At 36.0% G+C, this 12,649-nt stretch overlaps 1 protein-coding gene across 3 annotated transcripts in view; it reads left to right on the top strand.

Annotated features, from left to right (window-relative positions):
- The window catches only part of shd (cytochrome P450 family 24 subfamily A member shade), a 28,206-nt gene that overhangs the window by 11,024 nt on the left and 4,533 nt on the right, over nt 1–12,649 (top strand). The window contains exons 1-5 of one of the 3 annotated variants that reach the window (XM_076397640.1): nt 3,859–4,124; nt 9,566–9,985; nt 11,642–11,848; nt 12,039–12,277; nt 12,337–12,510. In XM_076397640.1, the coding sequence (XP_076253755.1) occupies nt 3,923–4,124; nt 9,566–9,985; nt 11,642–11,848; nt 12,039–12,277; nt 12,337–12,510 (1,242 nt within the window). In that variant the 5' untranslated portion in view covers nt 3,859–3,922. Of the gene's footprint in view, nt 1–3,858; nt 4,125–4,436; nt 4,555–9,565; nt 9,986–11,641; nt 11,849–12,038; nt 12,278–12,336; nt 12,511–12,649 lie in introns of those variants that run through there. The other 2 variants (XM_076397655.1, XM_076397649.1) reach the window with 2 other exon arrangements.

Here is a 12,649-nt window from a genome sequence, read left to right as displayed (position 1 = left end):
ACATTTTCATCGTTCGAAATTATCTTTACAAAGTATCGATAATACGAGAACGTTTTAACAAAAACGATGTTCAAATGTTTACTTTATCATTAAACGATGCAAAACAACATTCCCATTATGATGTTTATTGAAAATTGACAATAAGAAATAAACAAGAGACCATATACATTTAATTACTTTAGAAATAGCGAAAGTTTTTACGATAATTAAGCTCTATTACTATTAAGCTCAATAAACAAAACTTTACAAAACATTTTAAAAAGGTATTTATTGAGAAATATTGATACATTATTTATATTTACTCAATTTTTACACATGGGCTGAAAAGTCCCGAACGTAATAACGAAAATGCGATTTTTTTTGTTCAAAATTGATTTTATTCATCAACGTAATCTCCATCAAGAGCCACACAATAATTCCAGTGCTACTCCAACATTTTAATATCACTTTTGTTGTCACCAATTGTTGTCCACTCAGATGACGATCCTTTTGATTCCGGAGTGAAGTGATGAATCCATGTTTCATCCATTGTCACATATCGAAGCAAAAATTCCTGTTTGTTACGTTTAAGCATGACCAAACACTGATCAGAATCATACGTTCTTGTTTTGGTCAACAGTGCTCATGCAATATAAAGCCATCACATTTGATATCCTTACAATGTTAGCTAACTCAGGCAACTTTACTTTTTGATGGTTCAAAACGATTTTGTTTTTTTTAAATATTTTCTGGTGTTACCACCTCATTTGGACGTCCCTTCATCATCGGTGTCTCCACGACCACGTTCGTAGTCAGCAAACCAACGTTTTATTGTTGTTTCTGATGGAACAGAGTCTCTGCAATACTCTTCAAGGCATTGCTTCGCTTCAACGGATTTTTTTCCCATCAAGAAGCAGTGTAAAATTAAAACACGAAATTGTTTTTGATCAATTATTTTGAATATAACAAAAGTAGTGTCGCTCTTGGCACAATAACTCACAAACTTATGAGTAGAATATCATGAAATTTTAACAGCTTTCGTTTCAAGGTTGGTATTAACTGAAAAAGCTGTGAATGCAATAAAGCTAGCGCCATCTATATGTTAGGCCCGAGACTTTTCAGTCCATGTATTATATCGAAAGAGCGATATTAGTATGGCACCGATCCAATCATCGATCCATTTTCGGATTTCAAAAGGCTACATCGATCTAATGAACAGAAGATTCTATGTCTCTGAATGAGTACAAAGCTGGCCGAATTTGGTCATGCAAGAGACATTTATTGACCTTCTGTCGGTTACTCACTATTGTCTGTATATTTTTTGCAACAACATCTCATTTAATTTGTTCTGTTGACGTCAAAGACATCTGCAGTAACAATTTATTTCTATTTCGATCCATTAAATACTAAGCTATGTGGAAGTTTTTTGAGAGTTTAACCTGAGTTTTGTGGCAGAATCATTTATTTTCCCCACCGCATTATTAAGTTAATTTTGAAATATGTTTCAACAAATTAATTTTATAAAAAAATAGGCAACAATGATCCTAATTTTGGAGGAGTTCTCCATTGATTACGAACCATTTGTTAAGTAAGAGGCTACTAGATAGTCACCCTATGGCCAGTATCCAAGAATCAGTAACAAAGAACCGCCGTTATGTTCCTTCCGACTCACAGAGAAAGTGGTTATACTGTTTTGGCATGTAAATACCACCTTGGAAGTTTTTAAAAGTTTCCCACTACTATTGGACTAGTTTAGATGAGCTGTCAGACACTTTTGCCTTTGCATTAAGTCCACGTCCAGCAGCAAATGAGCATCTTGAAACTTTCAAGGCTGTCCAAGGAGTCCTCAGGTCAATAAAATCAATCAAAACTGTAAAATAATGCACCAAGTATACTAGAGATTGATTCTAAAGTTCTAGAAACATGTTTCCTTCTTGAAATTAGTACAGAATCTTAACTTGGGAAGTCCCACGTCAGATCCCCTCATACTTACAAAAGGCAGGAAAATATTTCTGTTTTAAATATAATATTAATTTGGTCAACAACTATATTTAAACGAAAACATTACCATAATCAAAAGTAACATTATGATGTTTACAGAATATCAAGAATGAAACGAACAAAAGATGATTACGAATTTATTTTCAACTGTTTACGTTACAATTATCCATATTTACATGCATCGAAGTTATAAATACAACTTGATAATTGGTAATTAACGTCATGCATATAACCTTGACTTAAAGTTAAGTTAAACCAAACAATATCGTTCCAGATTGCAGATCGTGCTTTCTTCGTTATCTTCAACAGAATTAGTGTTATATCTGGATCAAGATAATTGTAAAAAGTCGTTGTTAAAGTGCATGAGCCACCTTCACCAAAAATAAACAACATAACCTATAAGAATTATATTCAACAGAATTAGAATTCATTGTAGACATTACTTTTCGAGGTTATGATAATGTACTCAAATTATTTTTCCTAATTCTTCCTACATTGTCAATCCTTCTGAATGGCTCCAAGAGTTGGGCATCTGTAAGCTTGAGGTTTTCAAAATGCGATGCCTAAGGCAAATTCTACATGTTTATCTCGGCAGCATATTAGAACTATAATCAAAACTCTCTGCAGATATTCATTCGTATGTGATATCATAACAAACGCTAAAAAAACATTCAGTTAAAGAAAATATCATTATGCGCCTTCGCCATATATTAACTTGCAGTTATTTTCAACAAAAAAAAGAGCTCTCTTAAGATATTTTATTCGAAACTAGTATTAATGGCTAGAGTTTCTATAATTACATAACAAAAAATTCTTAACGTTGATCAAACCATATTTTTTCAGAACAATAAATGCTTCTCCGCCATAATTTCACAAATACCTTAAATATTATCAGAGTTGAATTCATGATATTGCATATATTTCTTTCGGTTCTACTATCAAATAGATAATAATGGATCACTGAAAACTACTTTATTTTATTTAAAACAAATTCACAGAGCTATTTTATATTCCCCTTCACCATAATATTACAACTATCTTCAACAATATCGGAACTTACTGAAAATATTTCATTTAACTCCATTATAAAACAGCCAATAATTATAAATGCAAAAAAAAAATTCTATTTGAATCAAAACCGTCCAAAAATTCTCTTATCCACCATATCATAATTATACTCAACAAAATCAGAGCTCATAGAAAACATTTCATTTAACACTAGTATCAAGCAGCCAGTATTTAAATACAGAGAAATATTTCATTCCAACCAAAACTGATTAAGAATCCTGAAAAAAAATTGATTTTAAAACGTCGCGCCCCCACCATATCCTCAGCAAAATCAGGGTTCACCGCGATATGTTTCGTTCACAAATATCTGTTAAATTTGTATATTTCCTTGAGTTCTGGTATCAAATAGACAATAATAGATCACGGAAAAATACTTTATTGTGCTTAAAAAAAGTTCACAGAACTATTTTAAAATGCATAAATTATCTTCAACAATATAGAAATTCGCTAAAGATATTTCATTTAACCCTATTATCAAACGCCAATAGTTAAAGGCAAAAAATATTTTATTTTAATCAAAGAAAACTAAAAATTATCTAAAAAACTATTTTTAAACTGCCGCGCATCCACCATAATATCATAATATAATCAAGAAAATCAGATCTCACTGAAAATATTTGATTTGATCCTAGTACCAAGTAGCCAATATTTTAATACAGAAACACATTTAATTCCGACCAAGAGATATCAAAAAAGATTTTAAAACACGCGCCCCCACCATATCATCAGCAAAATCATGAATCACCGCGCTACGTTTCGTTCTACCCCGGTTTCTTCGGCTCACCAAACGAGCTCGAACAATTAATCGTCTTTTTTCCCGCGATGACGACCACGACCGTTTGGAAAAAAATAGAAAATTACACTGGCTTAATATATGCCCGAGCAAATGACTACAAACAAATACGATACAAGAGTATCCGGGTCGCGATGGTGGTTCCGTGCCGAACCACTGCGAGATAAGGCTGATAGCGAGAAGACGTTTTTGATATACGGCGTTCGGGCCGAACGAAAGGATCCATTCCGTGGCATTGGTGGAAGTGATTTTGGTGATCCGAGTGTGTCGGCAGTCAGCTGGGGTACGTTTAACTTATACGGCAGCAGTTTTGGTTCGGTTTTGATTAGGATTAAGTCGCCCCGTGATATACACCTTAAAATAACAATATAACGGTTAAAATTCGTCGTTGTTTGTTCATTTTTTTTTTGTAAATATGTTCGTATATCACACGCGCATTCTAACTTAACCATATTAAAACCGTTTACATCGTCCGCAGAGCGACGTCATATTTTTTGTTTACGTTGAGCTGAGTGGTGAATATATTTTAAACAGATTGTGCGAAAAGGAAATAAAACAAACGAAAGGGCAAAGTTTAAAATAACGCCAAGTAACACTATACAAGGACACGGCTTATCGGGATATATATCATGGGTTCTTTCGTGGTAGGACGGAGAGAGTGCGCCAAATCCGAAACGTCCCTATTTACAAACAAATCACTTCTTCGTATAAACGTAAGTGCGAGTACGAGACAGAGCCACGTGATTCTATTTACTATTATCCCAAAGTGTACGCGATAAGAGTCTTCGTTTTGTTATTATCGTTAATGAATAGAAATAAAAGGCTCGTTAAGGCGCTGATAAAACAACGAAATCATTGACCAAAACAAGTTATCTTGTTTTGGGTCTCGTAATATGTTAATAGGAGGGATTAACTTTGTTAGGATGGTTTTCTGGTACGTGATGTTAGGTGCGTCTGTTCACTCTTAAATGTATATCATCATTTCTGTCCACAAAACACCAACATTACGTTAATAAAAAAAAGTTTTTGTATCTATTTTTTTATTCCAATATTCCAACAGAAACGTTTTAGGTTTTATTTTAAATTTATTGATATATTATTACTAGTCGAACTTACAATTTACGGTGTAAAAGTCTCTCTATTCTAAAAGTTTGTAGGACATGTCAGTGCTTTTACTACTTAGTACATTTCACTATACTTGGTTCGTCCTCTGGAGTCCTAGTTCAATTTTATATAAGAGTTCTAGCAGTTTAGCGTTACCATGGGAGTAGAATTTTTCCTCATATCTTGTTACGAGTCTCTTAATTTGACAGTTGGGATCCAAAGATCTCAGTTTAAGTTATTGTTCTTATAGCATCTGAGTGTATCCACAATAATTCTCAGGACTTCATTGTGAAATACTTGTATTATGTTAATGTTACCTCTCATAGAACATCCCCAAAATAGAATTCCATAGGTCCATTTAAGTCTTAGTATTTGGTTATACAGCAGCAGCTTGTTATATACGGATAAATTAGATTTCTTTTAAAATAACTATTAAATTTTTTTCTAGCTATATTCTTTGCTTTTTTTAATGTATTAAATACTCCTTTCTACCAACGAGGGTTTATTTGGACTGAATCTACAGTTCAACGTGGGTTCCGAACCACTGTCCTCGGCATTCAGCCCACCGACTGGCGAGTGACCAACTTAGAAATCATCCCAGAAGACATCCGGTCTTACCCAGCTTGGTTACTGGCGGGACTGGAATCATTTTCCCTGTCGGATTTTGCCCTCTAGGCTAAGGACAATCAAATGTTAAACAATCACAAACATAAATTTAACAACAGTAGTAGGAGGAGCGTCCTGTCGTCTTTACCACTGCGCCAACCAATAATCCTTCCTATGAAGTTTTAGATCAAGATTCATCCCAAAGTACTTTGTATTCTTACTGCATGGGATAATAGTATTATTCACATTTGTTGGTATATGAACAATTTGGTTGTAGATGAGTCCAATATATCCTGATTTATTCTAGTTGATTTTTATTCTCTAATTTTTTAGCTCTCTTATATATATTAATATTTGCGTGTTACAGTTTTACGGCTGCTTCTTCACTATTATATCCAAAATCAGGCACCGCAGTAACATCAGCAGGTATAGCAATAGCAACATTTTCTATTTTGTGGTTATCTCATGTATAGATTAATTAAAGAACAGGACACAAAACACTGCCTTGCGGCGCACCCCTGCTTTTGTTTATTTCATTGTTGACTAAGCTTCTTGTTTAACTCCAAACATCCTGGCTGAGGTATAGGAGTGAGCTGAACTATACAACTTGTATTAAAATTGCGTAAACATCTTAATTTTCATACGCTTTTTCAATAATGTCATTGATTCTAGGTACTTGCTCATAAAACCTAACTGACACGCAGGTATTAGATATTTTCTACCTATGATTAGTTTTAACTATTTTCAGAACAGAAGATTTTCAAATACTTTAGAGCTTACTGGTGTCAGTGAAATATTTTGACTTATACTTTGTCGTAGTTACGTTACTATGGTAGCTATTAACATGTTAATCATCGTTATGGAAGAAATTACAATTCCATTTAAACATTACTAAATTATTTTTTTCACTCATGTCTCTTTAAATATGTCAGATATTAAAATGATATTATAAGGTTATTATGTCAACTGTTTTTGGAAAAGATAAAGGCCAGTTCGATTAATTTATGTTAATTTGAAAATAATTTAACTGATATTTTATCGATAAGTCCGTTCACTAGAATATTTGTAAGTGTTTTAATGATAATCATTATCATAGTCACGGTGTAAATAATAAGGCTAGGTAATCTTCCTTCCACCAAAGTAACCATGCACCAATCATTCACACACAGCATTTTATGCAGACGACACAGCTTTCTTCACCACCGTTTACAGTCTCGACGCCATCCGCGACAGACTCCAATTCCAACAAATTAACATGAGCAAAACTCAAGCTATTATGTTCCACCGTGAGACGGAGTTCCATGCATATCACCTTCAAATCTAAAAAGTTCCTATCCCTTGGCTCCAGAAGATATCATACCTCGGCCTCCAGTTCGACCGTAGGTTCCAATGGTCAGCTCAAATGCAGCACGCTATTTACAAAGGCAAGGGCGTATACAGCCTACTATTTCCACTCTCCTGCAGAAAAAGCAAACTCCCAATCTCTTAGAAAGCGACTCTGTGGTGTGTGTGGTGGCTCTTTTGAGAGACAACTTGCACTACTCGTGCTCCAATCCAAAAAAAGTCAAAAAAAAATGAAGCAACTTTTGTTATTGTGAAAAAAATGGATAAAAGGGAATTTCGCGTGTTGATAAAATATTGCCTTTTCAAGGGAAAAGATACAGCTGAAGCAAAAACGTAGCTTGATGCCGAGTTTACGGACACTGCCTCAGGAAAATCAACCATCAAGAATTAGTATGCTAAGTTTAGATGTGATGAAATGAGCACCGAAGACGGTGAACGCAGTGGACGCCCAAAAGAGGTTGTTACCGACGAAAACATTAAAAAAATCCACAAACTGATTTTGAATGAACGTAAATTGAAATTGAATGAAATAGCAGCCACTCCAAAGATATCAAATGAACGTGTACATCATATCATTTACGAATATTTGGGTATGAGAAAGCTCTGTGCAAAGTGGGTGCCGCGTGCGTAATAAACCCAAGTTTTTGCTTCGATATGTGACAATGGATGAAACATGGCTCCATCATTTCACTCCGAAGTCCAATCGACAGTCATCCGAGTGGACTGCATACGATAAACCCGCTCCAAAGCGTGGGAAAAAGCAATAGTCGGCTGGCAAGGTTATGGCGTCTGTATTTTGGGATGCGTATGGAATAATTTACATTCACTACCTTCAAAAAAGAAGGCCCATCAACAGCGACTATTATATAGCGTTATTGGGCCGTTTGAAGGACGAAATCGCCGAAAAACAGCTACATTTGAAGAAAAACAAAATACCCCTTCAGTAAGACAATACACCGTGTCACAAGTCAGTGAAAACGATAGCAAAAATCCATGAATTGTGTTTCGAATTGCTTCCTCATCCACCATATTCTCCAGATCTGGCGCCCAGCGAATATTTTCTGTTCTCCGATCTCAAAAGAATGCTCGATGGAAAGAAATTTTCGTCGAATGAAAACGTGATAGCCGAAACTGAGGCCTATTTTGAAGCAAAGGACAAATCGTACTACAAAAATGGTATCGAAAAGTTGGCCGCTATAATCAGTGTATCACCCTTGAAGGCAATTATGTTGAATAAAAAACTAATTTTGCCAAAAAAATGTCTTGTACTATTGTAGGTCAATTGACCTGTTATACGCCACAAGAACGAGCAAAAATAGTGATAATATTTATTGAAAATGATCGTTCCATTATTGCCACTCAGTAGAAATTGCGTCACACAACGCAACGGTTAAAGCGAAACTGAATTAAACGTCATATAAACAAGATGGCGCGAAATCAAAAGTGCAGCAGGACTTTTGCCCCACCTTATATAACAATTCTTGCTGGGAGAAACATATGTTATAATTTTCAGTTTTCAAACCTCTTAATTTAATTCATTTGAAAAATATACATTTGTACTTACTTCTAGTTCTTTTTGAAGATACTAATGTTTACTGAGCAACTGTTTATTTCAATATTTAACTTGTAGTCTTATTTTCCTTTTTAATAGGCTTATGGAAATGATCTGTGAATATACACATATTATCTATTTCAATTCATTTATCGACATGGATTTTAATGAGTTACTATTAAAATTACAATTAGGAATTGCATCTTGGTTAAGCAATGATCTTCCACGTTTGAGTCCATGTGGTTGCTCTAGAAAGCAGAGACTAAACCTTACTGTTCGAAAGCTTGATGTAGATAATAAGAGGTTTCCTGATTTTATCATTGTTTACTTTAAAAAAGCCGTTTCTGCGGTAAAGCACAATTGGAAAATAATTTATTTTATTCTCTTATTACGTATTTTCATTTAAACAAATGCCGTTAAAATTTTGCAAACAAAGAACTTGTCAAATATAAAATCTTACTTATATTATTACTTACAAATATTAAATAATACTCTCAACTTGATCTAAAATCAAAGAGGTTGATCTATAATACAATTATAAAGCCAATTTGGACCTATGGGGTGCAAATATGGGGTTGCACTAAAATTCAAATCAACTAGTCATACAACGCTGTTAAAACAAGGTTCTTCGATTGATTACCAATGCCTATCACTACGTAACTAATGAAGAACTGCACGATGACCTGGAAATTAAATGGATTTGCGAAGTTATCTAAGATTTCGCCTTGAAACACGAAAGAAGATTACTAAATCATACTAACGTGGAAGCAATACAACTGCTGGACAGCGCGCGGGATGTCAGGAGATTGAAACGAACAAAACCATACGAACTTATACAAAGTGTATACATTTAGTGTAAACTATAGCTATAAGTTAATAATTAATAAATAATTATAATTTTATAATTGAGGAATACATACTGATGTATTTTCTCGCACTCGTCTTGCTAGCCCTCGAGTAATTAGGACGCGTAAAACATGGTTTCGAGTGTGTCCATTAAGTCCCCATTCTATATTTCTATGTTTTGTGAGGACAAAGGTGACTTACACCAAATATTTAGACTTGTATTTCTTATTGATGTTTGACAGTGACATGCGATTACATTTTAACCTTTTCAGACTTCAGAATGTTCGATATCCTAACAGTAGTTATGGTAGCAGTGTTCCTGTTGTTTTTCGGATACCGTCCACCCTGGCTCTCGAAGAAACTCTACGAGTTCAAGCCGAAGGACGTGCACGACATACCGGGGCCGCTGTCGTTGCCGCTGCTCGGGACCAGCTGGCTGTTTCTGGTAGGACGATATCATATATCCAAAATACCGGACTATTATAGTGAGTTAAGGTCGAGGTACGGTCCAATTGTTAAGGAAGAAGCGTTGTTCAACGTGCCCGTAATCAGCGTGTATGAAAAATCGGACTTGGAGAAGGTGTTTCGAAGCACGGGGAGGTATCCGTTGAGGCCTCCGACGGAAGCCCTCGCGCAGTACAGGAGATCGCGTCCAGATCGGTACGCTAGCACTGGATTGACCAACGAACAAGGTAATTTTATTATGTCAACTAATTTTTAGGGTTAATAATTAATTTTTTCGTACTGCATAGCGATACCGTTTTGATAAAATGATGTCAGTTTAACATTGACCCATTATGGTATCTATCTACCCATTCCTATTGCATTGCCCAACAACGAAAATGTTTCGAGCTAGTAAATTGGCTATTCCCCAGCTGCGAAATTCTAGCTTGCAGGCACAAACATTTTCTTTGACTTTATTATATTAAACTTTTCATTTAATTGCTTTTTAAATTCTACATTTTTTTGAATTTGTAAAAAGTTGATTTTTCGATATTGACACACGAGCTAACTGTCAAAATATCAGGCCTATAAGTTGATTTTAAAAGAATTAGAGAGTATGTAGAGTGTTAACTTAATACATATAATATAAAAATTGTTTTCTATGGTCTTAGCAGGAAGGTGTTAAGAACGCCATTTGACACTGACGCATCATAGTAAAATACATTTTCTTGGCAAAATTAGTTTTTTGTTATGCAACATAATTCCCTTCAAAGGTGATACACTGATTATAGCGACCCTCCAACTTTTCGATACCATTTTTGTAGTACGATTTGTCCTTTACTGCAAAATAGGCCTTAATTTTGGCGATCGCCTCTTCATTCGACGGTAATTTCTTCCCAGCGAGAATTCTTTTGAGATCTCAGAACAGGAAATAGTCGCTGAGGGTCAGATCTGGAGAATACCGTGGATGAGGAAGCAATTCGAAGGCCAATTCATAGATTTTTGCCATCGTTTTCACTGTCTTGTGACACGTTGCATTGTTTTGGTGAAGCAGCACTTTCTTTTTCTTCAATTACGGTCGTTTATCGGCGATTTCATCCTTCAAACGGTCCAATAACGCTATGTAATAGTCGCTGTTGATGATCCTTCCTTTTTCAAGGTAGTCAATGATAATTATTCCATGCGCATCCCAAAATACAGACGATATAACCTTGCCAGTCGACTGTTACGTTTTCCCACGTTTTGGATCGGGTGCATCGTGTGCAGTCCACTCGGATAACTGTTGATTGGACTTCGGAGTGAAATGATGGAGTTATGTTTAATCCATTGATATGATGTACACGTTCAGAACTTGATATCTTGATTATTTCATTCAATTTCAATTTACGTTCATTCAAAATCATTTTGTGGATTTTTTTTGTGTTTTCGCCGGTGACAATCTCTTTTAGGCGTCCACTACGTTCACCGTCTTCGGTGCTTATTTTACCACGTTTAAACTTAGCATACCAATCTTTGGTGGTTTATTTTCCTGGGGCAGTGTCCGTAAACTCGGCATCAAGCCAAGTGTTTGCTTCAACTGTATTTTTTCCTTTTAAAAAGCAATATTTTATCAATACGCGAAATTCCTTTTTATCCTTTTTTTAACAATAATAAAAGTTACTTCACTCAAAATGCTATAATTCACAAACTAATGATCCGACAGCTGTCAAATTTATACAGGCATCTTTTGAGGGTTAGGGCTAACTGAAAAACATATGGATTTAATTCTAGTAGCGCCATCTATGTGTCAGGCCGGGGACTTTTCAATTGACCTGTTAATCTTAAAACCTACATTATTAGTAGTCAGACACTTCTACAAAATACGTGAATAACTCTTTTACATACCTAATAAGAAAATGTTTCAGGTGAAAAATGGCACTTCTTAAGAACGTCCCTAACAACCATGTTAACAAGCCCGAAGACAATTCAGAATTTCCTACCCGAAATGGAAGCGATAGCGGACGACTGGTGCCACCTACTGACAAAAAAGCGAGACAAAAACGGTAACATATCCAACCTCGAGGAATTGGCGGGAAAACTGGGCTTGGAAGCCACCTGTGCCCTGGTTCTCGGTAAGTTTGCTGTTAAAATCGAACCAAAGCAAAAAAGAGAAAACCGCGCCTAACCTGACCACCCGAGGTACCGCTTCTTTATTTCTGTCTAGAGCCCCCGCGGAGAAATCATTTACGGCTGATTTAAAGTCGATTTTGACGCGTGGGATTCAGGAATGGACGTGAACCCGTACTTCTCTTTGTTTGTTAGGAAGACGTATGGGTTTTCTGATCGAAGACCGCGTCTGCCCCGTCGCCCAGAGGCTAGCGGACACCGTTAAGGTTAACTTCGCCGCCTGTCGGGACACGTACTTCGGCCTGCCGTTTTGGAAATGGTTCCCCACCAGGTCCTACCGTCACCTGTGCGAGAGCGAAGCGGCTATCTACGAACTGGCGTCGGAACTCATACGGACCGCCGACGATTCCACGAAGGAGAGCGCCGTATTCCAGGTTGGCGGGTCTGAAATGGTCGCTCGAATCGCCATTATCACCGTTTTTTTGATTTCCAGTCGGTTCTCAACGCCGACATCGACGAAAGAGAGAAGAAATCCGCCATAGTCGATTTTCTAGCCGCGGGCATCCACACCTTGAAGAACAGTCTCCTGTTCCTGTTGTATCAAGTAGCTCTCAATCCGGAATGCCAAGAGAAAATCATTCAGGATGATTCAAAGGCTTACTTGAAGGTCGGTATATTGTTGTTGATATATCGATCGAATATGAATCAACAAAATATAAAGGCGTGAAAAAGTTTAACTTCATTTTTGCACCAAAGGGCAACAAAAAAAGCAAAACATTTTATTTAGGTAATTTTTTATTCATTAC

This window comes from Rhynchophorus ferrugineus, unplaced genomic scaffold, assembly GCF_030347505.1.
Source record: "Rhynchophorus ferrugineus isolate W39M unplaced genomic scaffold, kcgeb_rfMv2 rfM1, whole genome shotgun sequence".
Lineage (NCBI taxonomy): Eukaryota > Metazoa > Arthropoda > Insecta > Coleoptera > Curculionidae > Rhynchophorus > Rhynchophorus ferrugineus.
The sequence above is the reverse complement of the archived record's forward strand: the minus strand, read 5'-3'. Positions and strand labels throughout refer to the sequence as shown.